The 25,478-nt window shown below is 40.9% G+C and overlaps 1 protein-coding gene across 2 annotated transcripts; it reads right to left on the bottom strand.

Moving 5' to 3' along the window:
• LOC110393835 (UPF0061 protein azo1574-like) lies at positions 80-25,469 on the bottom strand. 2 transcript variants are annotated; one of them, XM_021387180.1, is made up of 19 exons: positions 25,122-25,469; positions 22,643-22,761; positions 22,283-22,411; positions 21,438-21,502; positions 21,278-21,334; positions 21,080-21,178; positions 16,350-16,417; positions 15,507-15,594; positions 13,713-13,782; positions 13,007-13,079; positions 12,177-12,260; positions 10,956-11,085; positions 10,260-10,304; positions 10,093-10,174; positions 9,908-10,000; positions 7,865-7,944; positions 6,977-7,020; positions 2,337-2,416; positions 80-2,003 (listed from the first exon to the last, which is right to left on the bottom strand). In XM_021387180.1, the coding sequence occupies exons 1-19, from the start codon at positions 25,366-25,368 to the stop codon at positions 1,881-1,883; spliced, it is 1,776 nt and encodes a 591-aa protein (XP_021242855.1). In that variant the 5' UTR covers positions 25,369-25,469; the 3' UTR covers positions 80-1,880. The 2 variants fall into 2 exon arrangements, with proteins under 2 accessions (XP_021242855.1, XP_021242856.1); XM_021387181.1 differs by lacking the exon at positions 25,122-25,469 and adding an exon at positions 22,879-23,263 and having other exon boundaries at positions 22,283-22,761.

Genomic DNA, 25,478 nt, shown 5'->3' with positions numbered 1-25,478 from the left:
CACTGTTGTGTTTACATAATGTGAAGAAAGAGGCAGCTCCAGAGCATCAGGCAGAAGGCAACGTGAGAATTTCAGGAAGTACATCATGAAACACTGTATTAATGCTTACACTGTAGTCATTGACCATCATGATTAACCCAGAAATAGAAAGTGAGGTGGTACAAAATATTGAGCAAGACGTGGACTCACTTCTCCTTGATAGTGTTGAGATAATTTCATGTGTTTTTCAAGTATTCTTTTCCACACATTTTTAGAAAAAGTAGAAACTTAAGAGGATGATGTGGCAAAAGCCTCATAGAACCAACCAGAAAATCACAGAATGGTTGGGTTGGACAGGACTGTAAAGCCCATCCAGTTCCACCCCTGCCCGTGGGCAGGGCTGCTCCCCAGCAGATGCAGCTGCCCAGGGCCCCATCCAACCTGGCCTTGAGCTCCTCCAGGGGTGGGGCACCCACAGCTTCTCTGGGCAGCAGTGCCAGGGCCTCAACGCCCTCTCAGTGAAAAAGTACAGGAGAAAACTCTTATTTATGTGTTACTATTAACAGCCTCATACTAACTGGAAACACGCATTCTCTTTGAGAGAGACAAGCAGAACAGAAGAGATTCAGCACAGTGAAGACTTACAAATTGTCATGGTCTTGCAAAAAACCCTAAGGCAGCGTGATTACCTGCAACAGTCAGCACTGATTTTTATGAAAGAGGAATAGTCAAGAGAACATTTCACCAAAACATGCTGCTCTCAAATTACTGGAGAACAGGTATCAGCAGCAGTGTTCCCACTGGCCGTGAATACCTCCAGCCGCAGCAGGGCTTCTACAGAAGCCCCCCCAGCCCACTGCTCTTACCTGGGGCGGTGCTGCCTCAACTGCCCATCCCAGTGGCTGCACAGGAGCTCTTACTGCTTGCAAAAGGAGTTAACTCAGTCTGAGCAGCCGTATATCCGAGGAAAAAAACATCCCAAATAACTTACGTTGATTGTATTTAAGAAGCAAATGCATTCATGGTTTTTTTTTCAGTCAGTGGAAGACTTCTAATAATATACTTTCCCCTGGCTAATTATACCTATATAGAAACAGATTTATGAATTGCTAATCTTAGCACTTAGCCTCCATTTCAGATGCAAGTGGCACTCAGGACACGTGGAGATTCTAAAACAATCCATTTTGGATCTGGAAAGAGCTGAGGTAGCATCAAGAAGTAACAAAGCCCCATAAGTGAATTTTGCTATAAGCTTTGTAGCATAATATTGCACCTGACTGCTTAAGTATTAATTTTATTTTAATTATACACCAAGTTTCATGATCTGGAATTGGAATGTCAAACTAAGACCCTGGACTAAAATCAAGGATGAGCCCTACTTGGTTACAATCCAAGGTATGCTACAAAGTAACAGCTTGGAAATACCTTTGTCAGACCTTCAGGAGGCTGAATACAAAAGGTTTACTGACCTGAGAATACATACATGGTGATACTTGCATGGAAGCCCATTTCCACGTGCCACCTGTGAAAATTCCCTGAGTCATGATATCCATGCACCTATAATCTTTCTAATACAAAGAACGAATTGAGGGACTGAGAACGAGAACAGAGAGGCAGCCTTAGCACACACCTGTCTCTGGTGAAGACACCAAGACGTACTTCGGGGCAAGTCGCTCCCAAGCCAGTCACAAATGCTGATGTAATTTGTTGACGCAAACATACATAGCGGTCCATTTCTTTAATCTTTAGACTTTATAAAGTTGCCCAAGAACTTGTCTAGCAGAGCAGCAGATTCCAGTCCACAACACGTAAGGGAGAGAACCTCCCTTGGTGAGGCTTGCTTCCTCACTGCCATCAGAAGGTCTGAGCTCCAGCAGTTCTTCTGCTTGCTCGAGTTTCCCTCAGGACGAGCAGCTTACTTTAAGACCCCTGGCCCAAGGTGGAGGGCGCAGGGCGTAGCCAGCTTTCTCTGCAGCCTGCTGCCTCTGGAAGGGACGCTGTAAGACCTGCTGCAGGAGGTGAACCTAGAAGCAATTACATTGGGTATGTTTTCACACAGAACGCTTTCCTGCAGATCTGAGGAGTCTCTGCCACCTCGCATTACGCACCCTCCTGGCCGCAGAAACAACTCCACGAGTTGATTGCTATTAGCAGTGCTACCGTTATTATGGTAAACAATTTAATACCCCTAATATTGCTAGCATTATTAATAATATTATTGCTAATATTAAAGTTATGACCTAAAACAGTGTCGGTCAAAGCATAATATGGATTCAAAGAGCAAATGCAACAACGGTTTCATTAACATTCATGTCAATTACTAGCAGATATCTCAAGAAAGAAATAACTAATTTTACCTCTGAAAAATCATTCAAGTTAGCTTTCTGCACTGCCGATTCCGCCATCCAATTCCTCAGCACGTATCTGGGATTAACAGCTGAAACCAAAAGAAAATCGTGTTCAATTTAGTTAGACAAAATCAATAGAAGCAAATCACAGTCACCGCAAATGTCATCGAAACCTTCGGGGAGATTTAATTTGCAGAACAAAAAATTGCATAAAAGGGAAAAAAAGAACGAATGTATTTATCTGTGAGCTGCTAAAAGTACTTTTTAATTTGCTCAAGGAGCAATGCCAAAGTCGCATCACCCCCGTGTAAAAGAAAACGCAGAAGAACATCAGATTGACTCAGAGAGGCTTCCCTGCTACGAGCACCAGCAGGCTCTTCTGAAGTGTTTCGTTTGGCACAGCCTATGTTCCCGCCGCACTGCTGGGAAGCAGGTTTTGATGTTGTCACTATATTCCCGGAGATCATAAAAATTGATGTATTACTTAGTGTAAGAAGGAGCTAATAAGATACACATAAAGCATACACGTATGTACCTAGATTTTCCTTCTTCTCTACCATGTATCAAGGAGTAGGCCAGAAAATCTTTAATGCTGCACGTCAGTTGTATTTTCTTAGAAACTACTGTTCCAGCTTTGCTGTTCTTTATGTTTTGTAATTCATACTTTTTCTCCACAAGTTTCTGCTGCATTGTTTTGGAAACACCCGTGCCGACGGCTTCACTTCTGTGAGGTGTTCCAGGCTGACGGTGTCTAAATAGTGGCAGGGAGATTGCAGGGACCCCGAAAACCCCAGCCACACATTTGTGGGTGGTAAATAACGGCTTATGGAGCGCTGACAAACTGCACACCAAGGAAAGTTCTCATAAGCCTACACTACATTTATTATCAATTTCTTAGTACGTAACATCAACTCTTATTTTTCCTCCAGAATTAAAGCATAGGATTCTGCTTCAGAAACACTTTTTCCTTAAATTATTGACTAAAACATTACAGATTAATTGTAACAAGCTTTTCAAGCTTGCATGTAAGTCTTGCTTTGACAACGGTCTGCCTTCCCAAGCAGCCATTACCCATGATGAGCCCTGCTTTCCTGGTGGCTGAACATCTGCGTGCTGAAGGAGAGTAACAAATGAATTCTTTATTTTGCTGTGCCGCTTTCACTTTACCTGTTAACGCTGTCCTTATCTCAACCCATGGCTTTTTGTCTCTCCATCACACCAAGACGGGAAGTGGGCAGGCAGCCCACTTGCATCTCCTTATACTGCTTCTTTGACTTGTTTATCCTTGTTGACTACCCAGATAATTGATGCCTTTGAGAAAAAGCGCGGCCTCACTCCTCCAAAGGTTCAGTGGTCAGACAAGCACAGGGCTTAATTCATGTTCCATAGCTCCCTGCACACAGTCAGTGCCGAGCACAGCCAGCAGACTTCTCTAATACACACAGCCTCTAAAGAATGCTCCATTTAACCAGCTAATAAACTAGAATTTACTGAAGCTATGTAATCAGGAAAACAACACTGCACGATTATTTTATGTATTGCAATATAATTAAATTCTTTATGTTTGGAACTGAATGACAGCCATTTTAAGCCACCAGTTTTGACATACAACAGCGTGTGCCTTTACGTCATTTAAACAAGTAAAGGACAGAAATCACTTTCTTCTGTAAGTACTGAACTCTGACCACTCATGGTCCTGCCAAAACAGAGGTGAAGCTGTCTCGCAAAATAAGAACGTGGGCTGAAACCAGACATGCTCCATCTCTGTCAGCACTAGCACAAAGCCAGACAAAAGGAGCGTTCCTCCATTATATGACCTGGGCAGCTTACGTAATGACATGCTGGTGCTATGCAGGGGATGTTCAGACTGAATATAAGGAAGAAGTTTTTTACAGTAAGGGTGGTGAGGCACTGGCACAGGGTGCCAAGAGAGGTGGTGGGTGCCCCATCCCTGGGGATGCTCAAGGTCAGGCTGGACAGGGCTCTGAGCACCTGATCCAGTGTAGGTGTCCCTGTTCATTGCAGGGGAGCTGGGCTAGATGACCTTTAAGGGTCCCTCCTTCCAACTCCAACGATTCTATGATTCTATGTCCAGGTCCTAACTTTCTTGACAATTAAGACTGAAACACAGTCCATTCAGATACAGGAATTCTTCTTCTTCACGTTAGTGTTGTGCTACATGTATTTACATAAATTAAATGAAAACCAACAAATACCATTGGTTGCTGGGAATCCTGATCACCCCTACATAGTTGTAACAACACCTTGCCCTAACCACTAAAAAAAAAAAAAAAATCTTATTTTGCCACTTGGTAAAATAATTTGCTCTGCCTGAGCATTTTATTTAATCCAGTAAATGGTTTTCAGTAGTTAAGTATGAGAACAATACATAAAAAGAATATTAAAAAGGGGGATAATTGAACATGACTCATACAAAAATGATCATCCACGTTCCAGCCATGACTCATATTAGCAGGAGAGTATTTGTCCCAGAAATATACTCTTAAAAAATTGCAAATTGACAAGTTTCACAGTGGAATTAAAAATATCTGTAACTAACACCAGAGACAAGATAATTATGAAAGAATAAGGAATGCCAGATAAGAAAAGGATGAAGCATAAGAAAATGTCTGCCCTTTCAAGTGTTTTATGATCTGGTCTACGATTTTTTTTTCCTCTTTTTTCTTTTTTAACGTATTTCTTTTATAAAGAAATACAGTGACAGACTTTACTGGGACCTGGATTGTCAAAATTTTTTTATCAACTCCAAAAGGAACTAAGGTTATGCAATACAAGACAAAGCACTACAAAGAACTAAAAACCAAGTCAAGGGAGAAAAAAATAAAGATAATGATATGTGATCAACTTAGATGCTTCAAGGTAATGTACTTTAAGATATTTTTCAACACTTACTAATGACAAGGGAAAGGCAACGAATAATGAGCTGTTAACAGCAATGTATTCAAGAGCAGCCAATACTTAGGACAGCAAAAAGAAATTCAGTGGGACTTACCAGCTCATATAAAAATCCAGAGAGAGGCATGACAGTTTTTAACATTAATTGCTGTGAAAAAATGCACAACTGTATTGGGCTTAGGTGGCAAGGATTTCATGGTGGGGTCACTGAAGGGTAAAGAACTGAGAAGCTAGCAGAAATGTAACGAAGTGTATTGATCTTTGCTTAAAAAATACAATTTTATAGAAAATAATAACGAACTGCTCTCAGTAGCCTGTCAGTAACTTCTACTAGCTGTGCTGCAGGAACATGACCAGTTACATAGAACCTAGCTAACTCATCCACAAATCTTCACATATCAAATTTTGGTTTGCTACCAAAGCTGAGACCAGCAGCCAAGTGCGGGACAAAACATTCCCCTTGCTTGGTCTGCCTCCTATCCCATAACATCCTCTGAGATGCGTGTGAAAAACACAATGCTGGTTTACATCATCCCCAAACTGGGGGCTTTTCTGATTTTCGAACAAAAACTCAGAGCGTCAATCTTCTGTAAAAGCAGATTCACAAAAACACAGAAACATAACAAGCATAGAAAGAGTGTGTTTAGACAGTTCCCAGCATTAAATTTTATGTAAGCAAAGCTGGGAGCTTCAAAACAGTAGCTGAGCTAAAAGCCTCAGAGTCCCACAGCTGAAACTTTCCAGCCATACTAGAACACAAATAATAAAACAAGCCTTCTCGGTAACTGTTCTCACATCAACTTTCTAAAAGGAGATGTAAAATACTAAGCATTCTTAAAAACACATGGAACATCAGTTTGAAAATCTACCTTATTACTGAAACTCAGTACCATGTCCTGCCATCTTCCAGCTAACTCAGTTGAAGCTTTTGAACAAAGCAGCCAATCAATATCTAATGAAAGAGGAGAGCCATTCCTGCTAGAGATGTGAATAAAGCACCTGCAATGCAGTATGACAACAAAGCTTATACTGCCTCTGGTGCAGAATTGGACAGATACCCCATTTACTTCACTCCCTTTTGTCCAGAGATTTTCAGTTGCTTATTGTCTTTGGTAGGCAAACTCCACAAGTTTACCACAGCTAATTGCAGACCAAAAAAACAACGACCAACCCCTACAATTTCATAACCACTATTTCTGCTGTGATAGACAGCTACGTATCATTTTGGATTTAGAGTAACTTGGTGGGAGAAAAGAGAATATTTAATCTCTGAGAACCGTACCTTCCTCTTATGACTAGACAGTACTTTCCTAATTAAAAGAGGTTTTTTTTCCCTCCACTTCACTAAATAAATAAAGTGGGTGCCTATCAAAAGCATGAATTCTTTATATTATACAAAAAGCATCTGGACATATTTGAACACACATACAAATCCCAGCCCACTGTGCCAGCGCAGGATGGCTATCAAAACATTTTCTTGATGTTATCAAAGGTTCTTTACAGGAGAAGAATCATGTTCTTCTGAGCAAAGCCTCACTTGAGACATCATGAAATACAGCCAAGCACGTTCCTATGAGCCAATAGTTCCCAAGGTCTTTAAAGGTATCAAAAGGAACAAAAAAACAAATGAAGGAACCAAGTCATGGAACAGGCTGGAGGGCCAGCAACAAATCTGTGTAAGAAGGTGGTTGCCATCTCTAAGCATACTATTTCCTTTGAATTGTTTTACTTACTTGTCATTCTTCTTCTTCTCTTGATGTCTGAATCACCCTTGTTCCTAAATATAAAAACAAAAGAAAATTTCTACTGTGAAAGTTTCTTAGATTTTTCTTACTCAAGTCACCTTCCAGCCTTTCTCCTGTTGTACCAGCTAATTCCACCAGCTGATTCACAAGAATTCAACAAACATTCACTTGTATATTCATTCCTCTTTCATGTTTCTCCTAACCCTTTCTCAAGCCATCAGCCCCGAAGCCACCTTTTCAGAACTTGGGTTCTGACTAAAATTTCCAAGTTTCTGATATGTACTTTCCACTGCTGTTAGCCATGCATAGCACATACAACTCAGAAGAGTGCATGGATTTTTTTATTGATTTAAGATAGAAGAATTGGTAGGAAGTTCTAACACGAATGTCCCTATCTATGCAACAACAGCAGCGTCCAAACGCAGCCTTAGAGCCATCCAACTTCCATCCCTCTCATCCCAAGGCAGTATTATCACATTTGTAAAAAATAAACATATTGCCAGCAATGAAACAGTGCCCATTCCTATGCATTTGCACAGCCTGACTTTCTGATTCTTGGAATGAATGTACAGGACTTGTATTTTAACAAAACCTATTTACTGAAGAAATTTAATCATTCCCCAAAGGAGAACAAATACAGACCACTCTTCCCTTCTCATTCTTATGTACTTCTGTGTCAAATCAGAGTTACAATAGTAATTATTACAGAAGCTAGCACAATCTAGAACCACAAAGACAAAAAAAAAAAGGCATTACAAATCATGTAGTTTGCCAGTCCCACTAAAGAGCACATCAATCATTACAGACTAAAGTTGCCATCTTCTGGCAAATGCACAGCTGGTGTTACTTTTAAACTTGAAACTGCATCAGGCTTACCCATCTAATCGTGAGAGGTACATAGCAACCCATTCTGAAAACAACCTGTGTTTTCCCAGGTCCTGCAGCGCCCAGAACTCCTAAAGGGAAAGAAAAGGTTAGTGACAGGTAACCAGGACCTGACTCCTGTTAAGCAAAAACTGAAATGTGCAATCAGATGTTGAGAGCATATAAAGGAGAAATATACGATGAACCTTCAACAAATTTTCTCACTCAAATTCTACTTGTGTCTTTTCCACTATTTAACTTACTCTGTTTCGACATCCATATTAATCCATTCCCGTTAAAGCAAATTCCACTTAAATACCTTCCTCACTTGACCCCTATTTTTCCTGAGCTTATCTTTTGACCTATTTTATTTTTCAATACTTACACGTAGGTATTACTCTTTTCCGCTCTTTGCACATAGATCAGACTTATTTGCAAAGAACAAGGAACAGATACTGATAAAAAAAAGATGAAGTGTGGGGAAAAAGGGTAACTTCAAGCTCCAGGCACTGGAGAAGATTATAAACAATAGGAGGGAAGAAAGGTAAGGAGACAGAACTTGGAAAAGGCGAGCAGAGAAACCAGAGCTTGGGCTTCCCATAGAATCACAGAATGGCCTGGGTTGAAAAGGACCTCAAAGATCGTCTAGTTTCCCACCTCAGAGCTGGACAACCACCACAAACCGGGCTTCCCTGACTGAACAGCTGCCTTATGTTGCTTGGCTGAGAGAAAGCAGCCAGAGCTTAAATGCAAAAAGTGAACATGAGAGGAAGAACAGATTAGAAAGTAATGGACAGAGATAAAAGGAAATAAATAGCAGATATACATGAAACAAAACAAAAAAAAACAAACGGGCGAAAGTGATGGTGAGTAAGGCAAAAGCAAAAATAAAAATAAAGGTTCGATTACATCTGGGAGTAAAGAATACAATGAAAACCACATTTGAGTATACAAGTGAGTTTAATATTAAAGTGATCATGAGCTGAGGGTCAGGGAAGCAGGCAGCAGGTGAGAACAGGATCCACGCATTTGTTCAAAGCCATGCAGGGTTCAGCATGGCAGGAATTTCAAAATGTTATTACTAAATGTAAGGATTCCTGCAGTGTTCCCAAAGGTTTTGAGCATTTTTAGATCAATTTTTGTTTACATTTGAAAAAATAACATTAGTAATGTACAAATCAGTAAGAGAATGTACTTTGCTACTAACAAAGTCTATGAATCAAGAACACAGTTTTATGTAAAAAATTTCAAAAAAATTAAAATCTTCAGCCGCATAAAATTGCTGCTGCGACACCACATCAGTTTTGCGTCTCAGAACTTGTGGGCTCCACCATTAAAGTGCATGGAAAAAAAAAACACAAAGGAAAGTCACCTGCTACCAAGTGAAGGCTGCAGATGACCCTGAGCATAGCAGCAGTGTCACAATTGCATCAGGATTGATAGCTGTTGAGCCTGCAGCTTTAAAGGGGAAGATACAGTTGCCAAAAATGGCACTACTGTGAAAATCTAAGAATGGTTCCATACTGTACGAGACAGGCTTCCATTCTTCCTGTCACACACAGTCTACTCTTCCTGTACAAATGATTAATTCCACAGATATAACTCTTTTTGTTGATTCTTTTTTGCTTCTGCGTGGTTGGTTGGGCTTTTTTGCTTACAAAAATCTCAACTTTTTAACCATCAATGGCTTCACATTCACAGAACAGGTCAGATCAGACTTTTTTCTTAACAAAAGACTAAAAGTCACAGGACTTGGCCAAGATCATTTAATTATCTACGGCAAAACTGGAAAAAGAAACAGTAACCCCTTATCTTCATAGCACGCTCCACACACAAGCTCATGCTGCTCCCTAAGAAGGCCTTTTAATTTCACTTGTTCTCACTTCAGATTAGATTCAAAGATGAACAGAATTAAGTCAGAAGTTAGGGAAAGACAGTGGCACTTCCCAGGGAAAGTGAACAACATTCTCCATATTACATCAGGGTTCTGTCCAACCTGATTCACTCATTTGATATTGAGCGTTCCTAAAATGGGATGCCCGTATTAATTAATACCTCAGGAATATGAAGTTCCTTTAATTGGTCTGCAGTAATTTCACTGAGCTGTCGAAATGTCATTGTGAAGTCAGCCTTTGTATCTTCCATGAGCTAGCAAAGCAGAGAGACTTGTATCAATGTTTTTAAGTATGGAGTATCATTAGTTCAGATGTTCGCTAACAAGATAAGCAGAACAAACTCACCTTTAGAAGAAAAGCAATCAAATAGTTATCATCCTCACTGTCCCCAAGAAGCCCCAGTTTTGCTTTGAACAACGCTGTAAAACTGAAAATAGCAGCACAGTAAGGAAGTTGTCACATGGTAATTTGAAGTACTGCGACTACAGGGTTTGAGCTCTGGAACTGCATACCGGGCATAATAGCTTTCACCATACTCTTCTAAAATCTGGGAAGCTCTGCAAAGAAAAAAAAGTACACGTCAAATTCTCTGGAGCTACAACACAACTGTGGGCATAACCCTACTGAAAACTAAGCAATGGACACTTCTGATTTTTCACAAACATTGATATTCTGAATCAACTGAGATACGTGTTGTGAAAAAGACTGAGAGGAAACATCAAATACATCAACAGCTGTTGCAAGGAAAAAAATGTAATCTGTCTTTCATTTCCATACTGAGTAAGAAGTCATGAGTTTAAACCGTACACAAGAAGATTTACATCAGGAATCTTTACAAAAGAATGCTGGAATACTACCGCATTATTTCAGAAGGTTGGATGGACTTCATATGTAACCACCTTAAAAAACACACTAGGAAAACCTATAATAGGAACCTACAGGCACAGGTCCTACATTAGGGAAAGGAGAATAGGCCCCACGACATCTAGGACAGGCTTCCAGCTAGATTTTGCCATTATTTGTGATTAACAGAAAACTTCCCTCCTCCCTCTACCTTATGCTAGCCAATAATTAATTCAGGATCAGTTTCCACCTAGAAAAAGGTGATTTTAAAAGCTAATCTCTTTCTTTCCCATGCATATGGCGATTAGATAGCCTCACATCCCCTTGGTTCTTTTAAGCGTTTAGGTATTCAAATGATTACTTACAGCTGTTTTTGCCTGGGATCCAATAAAGGTTTCAGAGCTTGTAACAGCTTGTTCAGATTAAACAGCCCAACATTTGCCTGGTTTCCTATCTTATACCTCCCTTCATCATCAGACGTGTTTGGAACAAAATCTGTTTCAAACAAAACATTGCTTTTCCACAACAGAGTAATTCAAATAAACAGTCAACGTTAAAATATTGACATGCATTCGTTTTTGTACCTAGGCAGCAAATTAATAAAAGTGCTGAAGATACCCAAATATTTAAACTCAGATCACAAAGATACTTATTTACAGTGGATTAACTCATGATCTAATATTTGCAAACCTAAGAAATACACCTCTCACAGATTAACTTCCATACATCATATGTGGCACTTTCCAACTCGAAGATAACTTTAAGTTGACCCAGGAGCTTCTTCAAGTCTTTGCTCTTCCAATTTTCCCTCTAATCCTGCAGTAGTGGGGAGTGAATGAGTATCTGGTGGGTACTTACTTGCTGGCTGGAGGTCAACTTGCCCTAAAGGAAAAGATCTAAAGCCAGAAAATACCTGTTTTTTCAATACAACAGAACTCAAATAATATCTGCACTCTAAAGTTTTCATTAATTTGAGGCTGCAATCTCATGAAAACAGACTGCAAGACAACTAGCCACTACTGGTTCTGAAAATTACTCAGATGAAATCTCCTACCAATAATCAAATGTAATGCATTTATGTATATGCTGCATCTACGTTAATCGATCCCACATTGACTGAGTTTATATATTCAGCTTTATATGTGCATGCCATGACAGGATTGGTTTGATTTCTTCTCCTTCCTTAGAGCTGCTGTGACTACAAAGCCAGAGCATAATGCATGTAGAGTTGTATACAACTTTTGCCATAGGCTGCTCACAGCAATATGCAATTTTTAGTTTTATAGGTTTCTGTTATATCCTCTATTCAATCAGTGAAATCCGATAGGAAACATTCTTCATGAAAACAGGTTTAATAGTGATATTTTATTTTCAGACTCTTAGCAATCAAAACATAACCTCTGCAGCATATTATAAAACTGGCCTTTAATATATTTTTCCCCCTAAAGCTGTTCAAACAATACACATTCTTGTGATTTTTCTGCTAACAATGTTAGGAGTTGTAATGCACACAGAAATTACATAAATTAATAAATGTAATTTATTTTTAGTCAAAAATGGTATTTAAAAACAGATGCTACACTCACTTGGGTCATAGGAGTCCATAAATCCAAACGGACCATAATCTATTGTTATGGATAACAAGCTGAAGTTATCTGTATTGCACACACCTACAATTAAACAACAAGGAGAAACAAAAGGTAATGTTCCACCCAACTCTGTAGCCTCCAGATTTGCTGTAAAATCAGTCCACTGAATCCAGACAACTAGAGTAGTTCCCTTGCAGAAACCAGATTCTGGAAAACAAACTTGTCTCTTTTATTCTTGACTTAGCAGGCGTTTGAAGAATGACAATTAGGAGCAGTTTGTTATATTATCTTGCACCTGGTTTCTATACCTAGGTGGCACTGTTTCCTTTTCCTTTCATAGTGACATGGTATTGAAACAACATCTTGCACATGTCCTCAGTTTCTTTGCATGCGGACTGTGTGCTGTATTAGCAACACAGTGCTACTTTATTTTTCATAATACAAACCTGAAACCAAGGTGGACAGCACTCTATCCTACACACAACATACACGATAAAAGGACAAGTCCTGATATAGATGCACCAAATCCTGAGCGATTAAACATATACATCTTTGTACATCAGATAATCACAACAGTACAGAGAAGCCCATGCTCTTGCTGTGTTCCTTGTTCCTGTCAGTTAAAGTCATACTTTGAAAAATCAGGAAGTTATCTCAACTCTGTTATGAAAAGAATTGTATAGTATTAATGCATAACAGATTCTGCTGTAGGCAAGGACATCAGAAGGACTGCAGAACAAAGGAACAAATAAAAGCCATCTTTAGGTATGTAATTATAGAGTCACTCCTGTAAAGCCAACACTGTGCCGGTATCTACTGCAGCTTACCATGTGCAAAACCCACAGACATCCACAACGCAATCAGATTTGCAGTCTCTGATACAACTGTAGAGAAAAATCCCTAAAATCAAACACATGTTTTACTTTACATAAAACTACGTAATCCAATAAGCAATATAAACATTTGATCAACTTTAGAAATACTTTGTACATTCTATTTTTATATGTGCATCTCTGAGCTCTGCCAGCTGGGACCGTTTCCTAAATGATGTGACTGCAAAATGGCTTTATTCAGCAAAGACTATAGTTAAATAAGTACATACAGATGCAATAAAAGTACATAGTTACGTACATATGGACATACTAAAAGAAGTGTAAAAGTCTCAAAAAAAAAAAAGACATGATATATACTATTTCAACATTAGGAAAAACCTAATTCATCACACTGTAACCTTTGCTCACTTAAAAGTCTGAGCAGTAAGAGAACAGCAAGTAACGGAGAATGGAAGCTTCCAAATAAACATTTCCATAAACAGAAATGGTGAAAAAGGGATGCTCGTATTTGATTTTGAAAAAAAAAGCAGTTTTTTGTTTTGTTTTTTCAACCAAAGAGTAAATGAGGCTTTTATTAATAAAACCTGGAAGATTATTTCAGATGCTGAAACCTTATAAAACTGCAAACTTTGCAAAGCTTTGAACAACGCTTTATTCACAAGCTTGTGGAAAACAAAAATAACTTCCAAGAAAGACTCACCAGATACCTATCTGAATCATTGGGGACTACTGATGGAAAATGTTCCTGGATGATAAAGTCCAGCAATCTCCTGTAACACGAGATGGAGAATTCATTAAACAAAATTGGTACTTTTAGAATTGAGCATTCAGAACTCTCAATTTTTGATACTTAAATGCTGACCTATGGCCTACTGCAAACAGGCATTAGAAAACTCCATCTATTTACTCCAGTGAGCTTTGGATTAAGCCCTTCCAAATACTTAAGAGATACAACCTAATGTTCTGGTTATAAATATAACAGGAGACTGCCACTGACTTAAAACTATTCCCATGTGTTGCATTTCCAGAGCACAATGGGATATGGTTTAACATACTATCGTATCAGTCTTTCAGGAAAGAAGTAACTTGTGGAAAAAAAAGCTGCATCATTACAAGTAATACGATCAGAATACTCCACACAGAAAATTTTAAGACTGAATTCTTACAAAGTGGGGTTACTTGCCATAATAGCTGGCCATTCCCCTACAAAGTGCATAGCATTCCTGTATAACAGGTTAAGGAAATAGGGATACATACATTAAAAACTGTGATGCCTATCAGATGCCTCCATTTGCAGATTTAAAACAAAGCAGCTGGCACTTATTACATTTATGAGCTCCATGTAGGACTGCTGTTGCTAGAGCTAGCCAGGGCCACCGGCACAGGCATCTGTGAGAACCACCTCCACGTGGGTAGGTGACCCAGGGAAGGGCTGGACCTGGGCAAGGCTGGAGGTCTTCACAAGGACCTTGTGAGGCTGCGCACACCAATATTTTGCCTTCTAATCAGGCTGGTAGAGCAAATCACTGAACTCTCATCAAGCCGTGATCGCTTTAGTAGAGTCCCTAGCAACCCAGCCCTTGGAGGGGTGACCGATGTATTGCCTCACAGACCAGGCTGCCCAGGGCCCCTGTTCTGTATGAGCACAAGAGATCTGTACAAGCTCATTAAATCCAATTGCTCACACACACTTTAACAACAATAAAAAACAGTGCTGTGTCATTTTAAATTCAGTTCCTTAATTCAATCTTTCGGTTGACAACAAAACACTCCTGTGAGATTTCAAAGAAAAAAAAAAAAGGGGAGAGGTGGAGGGGAAAGACAGCATAGAGTCAGTAGAGTCACATGGGAAGTCATCTTGAACTACCAATTAATACAACATGCAACAGCTGCTACTTCTCTCTTCTTGTTTTTAAGCACCCCAAAACAATTGCTATTGCAAGTTGTTACCAATCGGTACATTGCTTCCACAGAGGAACGATCACCACTAAAACAAAACATCTGCCATGCTAATTGCCTGAGATAAAGTAACATACAGAAATTAATATTGCTAAGAGGTTTAAACTCGTGCAATAAATTTTTACCTAATATGTGTTCCTGGAGGGCATAGCTTATACAACAAACTCAGGCTAGGGACTTCTGATTCAGCCTCACAGACAGCTCTGAGAAGCTAAGACTTTATTCTCTAAATTTGTAAATCTTACCAAAACATACAGCTTCCCCTCTTCTCAATGCTTAGTTACCAGAACCATTTTAGCTATAATAGCTTTTGGATTTTATAAGATTGAGGCCTTAAAAAAATACCTGGGGGATTTTATATCTCTGAGTTCAGAAACTTTTTATGTTCGTAAAAATGCAGTAGGTTAACTTTCTAAACGATGCAGTTTTCCTTTCTATATAATTTATGCCTGATTTTCAAATGTATATGTGCATTCCAATACATGCTTGATTGTTAGGAGAACTAATGTTGTTACTACAAAGACAAAATCCAAACCTTAGTAAGTCCAGTTCCCCAGAATGAGCCAAGATTTCTAAGGATCCAATACGAAACCACGATTTGGCAAGACGGAGTACTACTGCACCTTAAATACAGATAGGTGTTTAAATGCAAACGGAGTATCAGCAACATAAAATAATCCCATAGTAGATCTATTACATGTTGCTTTTTCCTACTGACAAATAATTTACATACGCATAGTTAAACAAGTACTTCTAGAAGTATGCTCAACACATAACTGGTGAATACATGTACATGTGGTGAATACTTCACTACACATATGTTTTAATGATAAGGGTTAATTTGCTGGAAAGCAATTGGTACTGATTACTCCTCCACATCTTCGCCTGTTTAATAGTATGCATTATACCAGCAAATACGAGCAAAATTCCAGTACTGCATTAACATTACAACTCCCCCACAGATGGTAGCAACAAAGAAGGAACCAGAGTAAAACACTTCTGATTTTAATCCATGCTGTGCCACACCACTCTTTTTCAGAGCAGGTTTAGAGGATGGAGCAATGGCGCAGCCGCAGTAGTGCCCCATCATTACGGCATTGCCTGTGGAATGATGGAAATTTTCCCTAGACTCCAGTATCATTTTTGTAATGGCACGTGAAAAAATGTATACCACTACAATACATGCCACAATCTGCAGGTCTGTTCCTAGGGCTTCGCTTCCTTATCTAAGATACGTTTGAGATTGATTTTCCTGGAAAAGGTTTTCTATCTCAATAAATGAAATGAAGCCTATTACACACACATGACAAGGTTGATTTCTGCAATGGGGAATTAAGGTATAGTGGTATATCATGTTATTCTGAAGCGTGTTCATTACCTCTCTCTTTATTAATATTTCCATTGTAAAACTGGTCTCTCCACACATCATCGTCACTTGCAACTAAGCTGTAAGAAAGAAGAAATGAAAATTAAGAAGTTACCATGGGAAAATTAATATACACTGGAGATCAAGCTACATTTTATATAACTATTTATTTCAGAAATTCCTTTTGCTGGAGTAGTTTGTTTACAAATGACACAGGGAAACAGAAAAACTGCAGCTCACCAAGCTTCATTAGCTCGATGCTTTCCCTTTCCACTTACACAGTGCTGCCCATTTTCCATTCCCTACATTGTTCTTGGGGAGAGGGTAGCATTCAGAAAAAGCACTGCATTCATTTGGAAGCCCAGTGACTGATGAGTGTGATGATAATGTAAATAAGCCACAAGTCCCCTGAGGACAACAGCAAAATTGGAAAGACAGAGAAATGAGAAGCCAAATTGTTGCATCAGATTGCCTTTAATACGAGCCAAAACTGCTGTCTCAGTAACCTCAGAGACAGATCTGGGATCCTTAGTAGTTGAGAACTCTGCAAATAGTACCAACACACAAAAAAGGCATAATTTTGATGATGCTTTATAATTATTTCTTTCTTCTTCACAGCTACTTGTACTTGAATTGCTAAAAACAATATCTTCCTTTCAATTGCCTTAGAGTTCTGCACATCCTATACGTTTTCCCATTTATCCAAATACTGAGATTTGTGAGTGCTTGGAAAATAACCAATTGTGCTTGCTCTAAAATGTGTCACAATTTACACTCATCTTACAAAATAAAATATGTAATTTCACTCTATTTTCTGTTATTATCAGAAGAAGAAAATTGCATCAATCACCACAAGCCATGCGAGGGCATCATTTTCTCCTAACGTTAACATGTAGAAAGTTTTCTCCCCAAAGCAACTGAGATTACACTAACCATCCTGCAGAAGGAATGCCTGGTGTTATCTTTTGAAGGAAGCGTTCTTCCTTCAATAGGCACAGAAGACTTCTGGTGTGAGAGCCTAAGAGCAGGAAAAAATTACCTCAACTTATATAGTTATTCTTTGCTTTTTGTTTAGCTTTTTGTTAATTGAGAAAGGCCTTTCAATTCAAAATAGCGGGATGTCACAATACTGGAAATGTAATGCAGGTAATTAAGGTATCTTATAGGTAGTTGAAGACTGAACAGAAGACAAAACCAAACTTTCCTCAGAGGAACACAGAAAAGGACAACAGGCAAACCTAAGGCTTTTGACACTGTTTCAAGGCTTATGACACTTTCTCCCACAAGATCCTTGTAATGAAGCTTAGAAAGTGCGGGGCAGATGAGAAGACAGTGAGGTGGGTTGAGAAGTGGCTGACCGGCAGAGCTCAGAGCGTTGTGACTGGTAGTGCAGAGTCTAGCTGGAGGTCTGTGACTAGCGGTATTCCCCAGGGGTTGGTGCTGGGTCTGGTCTTGTTCAGCATCCTCATCAATGACCTGGATGAAGGGATAGAGTCCACCCTCAGCAAGTTTGCTGATGATATGAAGCCGGGAGGAGTGGCTGACACACTAGAAGGCTGTGCTGCCATTCAGAGACCTGGACAGACAGAGAGCTGGGAAGAGAAGAATCTGATGAGGTTCAACAAGAGCAAGTGTAGAGTCCTACACCTGGGGAGAAATGCATCAGTACCAGCTGGGGGCTGACCTGCTGGAGAGGAGCTCTGCGGAGAAGGACGTGAGTGTCCTGGTGGGCAACAGGTTAGCCATGAGCAGCAGTGTGCCCTGGTGGCCAAGAAAACTGATGGTATCCCAGGGTGCATTAAAGACATGGCCAGCAAGTCGGGGAGGTGATCTCTCTCCCTCTACTCTGCCCTCCAGATGTGAGGCCACACCTGGAATAATGTGTCCAGTTCTGGGCTCCCCATTTCAAAAAAGACAGGAATCTACTCATACAAAGATGACGAGGGGCCTGGAGCATCTCTCTTATGATGAAAGGCTGAGACCTGGGACTCTTCAGTCTGGAGAAGACTGAGAGGGGATCTCATAACTGTTCACAAATATAAGTGCAGGAGTCAAGTCAAGTCAATGGGGGCGGATTCTTTTTGGTGGTGAGCAACAGTAGAAGAGGCAATGGGCAGAAATTGGAACACAGGAAGTTGCATACTAATGCAAGGAAGAACTTCTTCACTGCCAGAGTAACAGAGCACTGGAACAGGCTGCCCACAGGGGAGCAATTAGAAGGAATTCTTACAACAGTAATAATTGACAGTAACTATGGCTTTGAAATTAAATTAGTATTTTTTTCTGCATTTCTGAAGGCATTAGAAGCTATCCAAACCGAATGTTCTCTACTAACTGCAAAGAAAAAGCTGTGAATTATTCCAGGTAAAGGAGGAGAAAAATACAAGGAAGTCAAAATATTAAAACAATGGCTTTGCAAACAATTAAAAATGCCTCAGATAAAGTACCAGAGGCCGCAGGTACTCTGCCTACAGTTCCACACTCAGTGCTGTTGCTTTACTGGAGCAACGCTAGGACATTTTTTCCAAAAAAAGTTGTTTTTGAAGCAGTCATATAACAATTGTTATGGCTCTATGAGTAAGGATAAAAAGTGCTGACATAAGTGAGCTGGAAGAAGGAAATATTAATCGTTCAACAAAAAAAAAGTTCAAAAAGACCCCAGACACCAGTAGAACACTGTGTGCATCAGAGCACGAGGGGAGAGCAGTCAGGATAATAACAGTACTCACTTCTACTGCTTCAGACCTCTGCTCAAAGGGGTTTTTTTGTTGGCGTAACTCTTAGCACACACTCTGCCAAATTCCTACAGAATACTAGCACTTTTCTCACAGAAAATCCAAGGGGGCAGCAAGATTTTCTTAGTTACTAATACAAGTTAATGAACGAATAACACTTAAGAGCTTGCCAGATAGCTGAGCAGCCACATCAAGGTACCCCGTTACCACTATAAAAATAGATTTTGAATGGCCCCTGCAGTTTATAAGTATCACTACCTGTACAGCAGCAGTTCAGAGGTATACTTGGCAACAGGAAACAGAGCACTGAAATCACTCTTATTTCAGCAGCTGGAACAGCACTCGCTGACCAACAGAGGGACTACATCCCAAACTAACTCTAACTCCAACTTAAGGGCTAGACTTCATGCTTCCAAGTGCCGTGGATGCTCTTCTGCATGACCACCAAGAGCTGTGCACATAAGGGCCATCTCACTTTGAAGACTGCATACTGGCTTACTTGTTTGACCTAATCCCTGATGCTGCTGTAACTAGTAGTCCCAGTATGTGACTAAAATGGTACCACATGAGGAAGCATTCCTTAGCTAGCAGTGTAGTCATAAACTGTAGCACCCCATTGGGAAGACTGTACTTGAAATTAATAGAGCGAACCAACCTGCTGGGTGTTCTGGAATAAGCTGTAAGGCTTTTCCCTGCAATTCTGGCAAGAACTCTTGTTACAAGAACTTTAAGTGAATCTCACCAACCTCAGTACTACAGCTCCCCATTGGGAAGAATATGGACATCAGCTGGGATTTTTCCAAATGAAGTCTCACAAACAGTTGGGAGAGCTTGTACAGCAGTTAAGAGATCCACGCATTTTAGCAATTTGCCTGCAGAGAACCGAAGCACACTGTGTACTCAATAGAATTTGTACACAGTTAAGTGGTAATTTCACATTGTTTTAGCGCTGAACAATTTGTTGAAACGACAGCAAAGAAAGGACGTAAACTTGCCAGATACTTTCCTGCTGATACTCAGGCAGACTTAACATTTTGCATCAACAGCTAACAGCAAAGGTTCTCAAGGTGAAGTCAGTGAATAAACCGGCAAAAACGTCACTTACAAACACCACACTTCAACAGAAAAAGGTGTTAGAATTAATGCTAGAGAGATTTGCAGACACTCTGCAAATAAAGAAACCCTGACATGTGGCAGCTGGGTACTGGCCTCTTCTAGAGTACATTTACTTCTTTAAAGCCTGAAATTCTGAAGTACAGACGTGTGACCCCCTTGGAACGTGGGGTCACAAGCTTGGCATTTTAAACACGATCATCTGAAAAATTCAGTTTAGTTCATTCTCAGAAGGTCATCTACATGAGTGAATTTTAGTCCTCTGGCTCAAATAGAATTGGTTTTAAATGAGTTTTTAATACAATTTTCTCTCTGCTCATGGAGTGTTTATATAAATAAGAAATTGGAAGTAATTATCTGCATTCAAGACTATCCCCAATATTATTACCCATTTACTAACCATTTTTCCTACCAATCTTAATAATTGCAAGAAAGTGACTATGACAACACAGAAAGAGTTACTTTCAACATTTTCCTGTTTGGCCTGACTCTGGAAGAGTTCTGGGGAGTTGTGTCAGATACAATTACTCAAACTAATTTCTACTTTTTACTTTCTTCACAAATGAACCAGATTTCAAATTAAGGTAACTGAGTGAAGACACTCTTACAAGTATACAACAGCTGTTCACCACAATACAAAGACAGTACACAATACAGTGTTTAAACAAAGCAATACTTTAAAGCATATCAAACATAAAAGTGAATGGGTAAATGGCGGGAGCTCATTATTACTGGAAATTTTTATCTAAAAAAATATCTAAGGGTTCCAATCAGATACATGTGAAAAGAAAGATCTGTCCTTGTGGAAAACAGTTGTCCTGCTCTATTGGTGCTCAGTGAAACTCAGACACAAAATTACCTTTAAGGATGCTGTGAAAAAGAAAAGAGTAATACCTAGCAGCTCTGCTTGTTGGAATTCCAAGATAGTGCATAGCTTCACTACACAGAAATTCTCGCACAGAAGAGCGAAGAACAGCTCTTCCATCACCATTCCTATGGAGAACAAAGGAATAATAAATCAGTTATAAAATTTAGGCAATTCTAAAACAGAAAACATCCGGTTTTGTTACACACAAATTAACTGCAACTCACCGGGAGTATGGGGTCTTTCCTGAGCCCTTCAGCTGTAGTTCCCATCTCTCACCACGCCTGCAAAAACACCATGAGAGTTTGTAAGAATGCACCCTGGGGTTTGCATGAAACAGCTGTACAGAATACAGAAGTAATGCAGTCATTTCAGAAAACATCGCACCTGTTTGTATACACTCCAACCAAGTGGGCTCTTCCATCACCCAGCTGACCTGCCCAGCTGCCAAACTAACAAAAACGAAAATCAAGTCATTTCTTCTATTAGTAACAGCAGTCAAATTTAAGCAGCACAAATTGCATGTAGGTTCACTGTGATCTACACAATACAATGACACATTTGCTCAGGGAGTAATTAAGATATTGATCCCTAAAGCGGTACTTTCACACACCAACAATGAATCAGAAAACCACAGACTAACACACTAATCCCCATATTTTCCCCTCTACCCTCCAGCTACAAAGTCAGCTACAGGCCTGTCTCTTTTGCATAACGAGCCTTTAAATCGACATGGCTTGTAAAATATATACATTTTTAAACTGGAAATTACGCATCAAATTCTACCACTCTTTTCCATGACTAATTTTATCCATTTTAATGAAACTTAACTCTTATTAAATCGTGCTATTGCTGAATTCAGTGAGGCTCTGTCCTTCTTCGCTGCTCTGAGCCAGTAGCACCTCTCACCAATCACAGCTTGTCAGGCTGTGGGTTACAAAGCAGACTCTGCAGCTAACAGAAACTAAAAGAATAATTTGCTTCTGGGAAAACAGAAGCAGAGAAAGCAGACATGGTACCATGAAAGGGTATTGTAGTTCTCTTCTATCCGTAGCCCACACAAAGAGTAGACCTGCCATCTAAATGTCCACACACATTCACGTACTTACAGGTACATACGCATATATTTACAAGCACATATATCTTGTAATTCAAGTAAATAATAAAATTTAAGGTAGTATCCACTTTAAAAGAACTACATAATTCCACCTGGAAGAACAAGTGTTAGTTACCTGATGACCTCCGTACCTATGGGCCAATGGAACAGACCCATGTAACATTTTCTCACCGCTGACAAACTGAAGAAAATCAGATGTTTCTTTGACAGATATATGAAGATCCAAAATATCTTCAATAACCTCCTGGAGAAAAATATAATACATATGGTACTTGAATACGATCAAAATTCCAGTGATAAAAAATGTGCTTTCTAAATGTTATCAGAAGACATCTCACAATATGTTTTAAATGTTCTATTTGTTTAAAGTATATATGGACACCTTAACAATAAACAGCTTATGAATATTAAAATGTATTTTAAGATATATTTTAACAGTTGTTATTAACTGGAGAGGAACCAAAATAATACCAACTTGTGAAACAGCCACAAGAAGAACTCTGGATTTAAAAGGTGTGGGATAGACAATTGAAAAAATGCAGTTTCTCACATTACGGACATAATTTTCCTGGATTGGATCAATTGGAAAATAATCTGTAAGAAACACATGAGAAATGGTTAAAAAAAAAAAGTCACCTAGTCCAACTCCCCGGCAATGAACAGGGAGATGCACAGGTAGATTAGGTTGCCCAGGGCCTGATCCAGCCTCACCTTGAAATTTTCCAGGGACAGGGCATCAGCCACTTCTCTGGGCAACCTGTTCCAGCGTCTCACCACCCTCATCACAAAAGACTTTTTCCTTGTATCCAAAAGTAAACTTTCATGAAAAGCAAGCCCAGGTAAATTTAGGGTCTTACAGAATTTGAGGTTTTTCAAAGGATGCATTGAATCGTGAAGTTAAAGGAAGAAGCAGACTGATTTAAGCTTTAAAACATATTTTCAATCAAGTGTGATTAGAACAGTCTCAAGAGTACTGGTGGATGGCAAGCTGGACATGAGGCAGCAGTGTGCCCACGCAGCCCAGAAAGCCAACCGTATCCTGGGCTGCATCAAAAGAAGTGTGGCCAGCAGGTCAGGGAGGTGATCCTGCCCCTCTGCGCTGCGCTGGTGAGGCCTCACCTGGAGTACTGCATCCAGATGTGGAGTCCTCAGTACAGGAGAGATGTGGACCTGTCACGTCCTGAGGAGGGCTACAAAAATGATTCAAGGGATGGAACACCTCACCTACGAGAACAGGCTGAGAGAGCTGGGGCTGTTCAGCCTGAAGAAGAGAAGGCTGCGAGGTGACCTGATAGCGGCCTTTCAGTATCTAAAGGGAGCTACAGGAAAGAAGGGGACAGACTCTTTAGCAGGGTCTGTGGTGACAGAACAAAGGGAAATGGCTTCAAACTCAAAGAGGGCAGATTTAGGTTGGATATAAGGAAAAAATCTTCTACAGTGAGGGTGGTGAGACACCGGAACAGGTTGCTCAGAGATGTGGTTTATGCCCCAACCTTGGAGACTTTCAAGGCCAGGCTGGATAAGGCCCTGGGCACCGTGATCTAGCTGTGGTGTCCCTGTTCATTGCAGGGGAGTTGGACTAGATGGCCTTCAGAGGTCCCTTCCAACTCTAAGGATTCTATGACTCTAAGACAGCTATACACTGCACTCAACTATATGCAACTCTACAAGGTATTTACAGCAGCCAGAAGAGCTACATCCACAACTGAACAAGGCAGCAAACAGCTGAAGTCACTGTGCACTGGTAACTGCGGTACAGTCCACATGCAGCGATGATCTCCAGGTAACAGTCCAAAGTCTTCTCTGAGCAATGTAACAGCAAATGAATGGGTCAGAGGATGCACTTCTTGCTGCAGCATACATATGCAAAGTTGCAAACTCTGACCCATCTAACAGGACTAATACTGTTCTATAACACTGGACTAATACTGTGTATTTTAACATCGATCTGGATTTCTCCTTGCAATACTCTTACAGGTTTGTGTTAAATTCCTATGCCTCACAGTCACTGATTTGTAAAATCACAGAATGTTTTGAGTCGGAAAGGACCTTTAAAGAACATCTGGTCCAACTCCCCTGCAGTGTGCAGGGACACCTACAGCTCGACCATGTGCTCAGAGCCTCAACCATCCAGACTCTGAGTGTCTCCATGGACGGGGCACCCACCACCTCTCTGGACACCCTATGCCAGTGCCTCACCATCCTTAAAATATTAAAATTGAAGTTATTATCTCAGGAAACCTGCTGTTAGCCATGTTTCTCAACGCTTTTTAACAGCAAATCCTGCTTCAGATGGCTGCCATGCAGTGTGTCACTGGTTGTTGCTCTTATGCCTGCATACAAATCCACCACCTGAAGAAATCCTCATCCTAACAGAACATGTTGGAAGGGTCCCCCAAGAATCACTGAGTCCAACCGCTGGCTCCACACAGGACCACCCAAAATCCAAACCCCGAGAGTGGTTTCCAAGCACTCCTTGAATTCCAGCAGCCTGGGGCCGTGTCCACTGCTCTGGGCAGCCTGTTCCACACCCACCGCCCTCTGGTGCAGAACTGTTCCCTGACCCCCACCTATCCCTCCCCTGACACAGCTCCATGCCGTTCCCTGGGGCCCTGTCGCTGTCACAGACAGCAGAGCTCAGCGCTGCCCCTCCGCTCCCTGTGAGGAGCTGCAGCCACCATGAGGCCTGCCCTCAGCTCCTCTGCTCTGTGCTGAGCAAACACAGGGACCTCACCTATCCGAGTCATCACCTCTAATAATTTATACGGGAGCAATATGGAAATAACCTTTGCTATTACAGCAATTCTGTAGGCTACACAGCCTTGGGTACTTGAAATCGCTGCCAGCTTATTGCACTAACGCTGAACTCAGTCTTCTGCACCTCTGCATTACTACAGCTCCCTACGAGAAGCAGCAGCCGCCCCTGTCTTCGCCACCCCGTGCCAGGCGCGCACCCAGCAGGCTCCCCGAGCCCAGGTTCCAGGCGCCGATGCCGGCAGCCGCCCGCTCCCTCTCGCAGCTCTGCTCCAGGCGCGACGCGTTCGGGCCCAGCGCCGCGGGGCAGAATGCCTCCGGCGGGCTCCGGGCCCCGCAGGCCCACACGAGGCAGGCGACCGCCCCGGGGACAAGCAGCCCCGCCAAACCCCAGCCTTCCCCGCGGCCTTGGCTCAGGACGGCTGCGGTGCTGCGGGGCGGCCGCATGTCTCTCCCTGCCGTGAGGGAGGCGAGGCCGTCGGGGCGTGAGGGCGTCCGCTCCTCCTCCCCCTCCTCCTCCCGGCCGCCCCGCAGCGGGTCGCGGCGCCGGGCTTCCG

Source organism: Numida meleagris, chromosome 2, assembly GCF_002078875.1.
Source record: "Numida meleagris isolate 19003 breed g44 Domestic line chromosome 2, NumMel1.0, whole genome shotgun sequence".
In the NCBI taxonomy this organism is placed as follows: Eukaryota; Metazoa; Chordata; class Aves; order Galliformes; family Numididae; genus Numida; species Numida meleagris.
The sequence above is the reverse complement of the archived record's forward strand: the minus strand, read 5'-3'. Positions and strand labels throughout refer to the sequence as shown.

Coding starts and splice junctions, on each gene's coding strand:
- LOC110393835 (XM_021387180.1), bottom strand. CDS start 25,368: ATGCGGCCGCCCCGCAGCACCGCAGCCGTCCTGAGCCAAGGCCGCGGG. Junction 21,503..22,282: donor ATAGGTACGGAGGTCATCAG/GTAACTAACACT, acceptor CGTTTTTGTTAG/TTTGGCAGCTGGGCAGGTCA. Junction 12,261..13,006: donor GTCTGTGGGTTTTGCACATG/GTAAGCTGCAGT, acceptor GTTTAATTGTAG/GTGTGTGCAATACAGATAAC.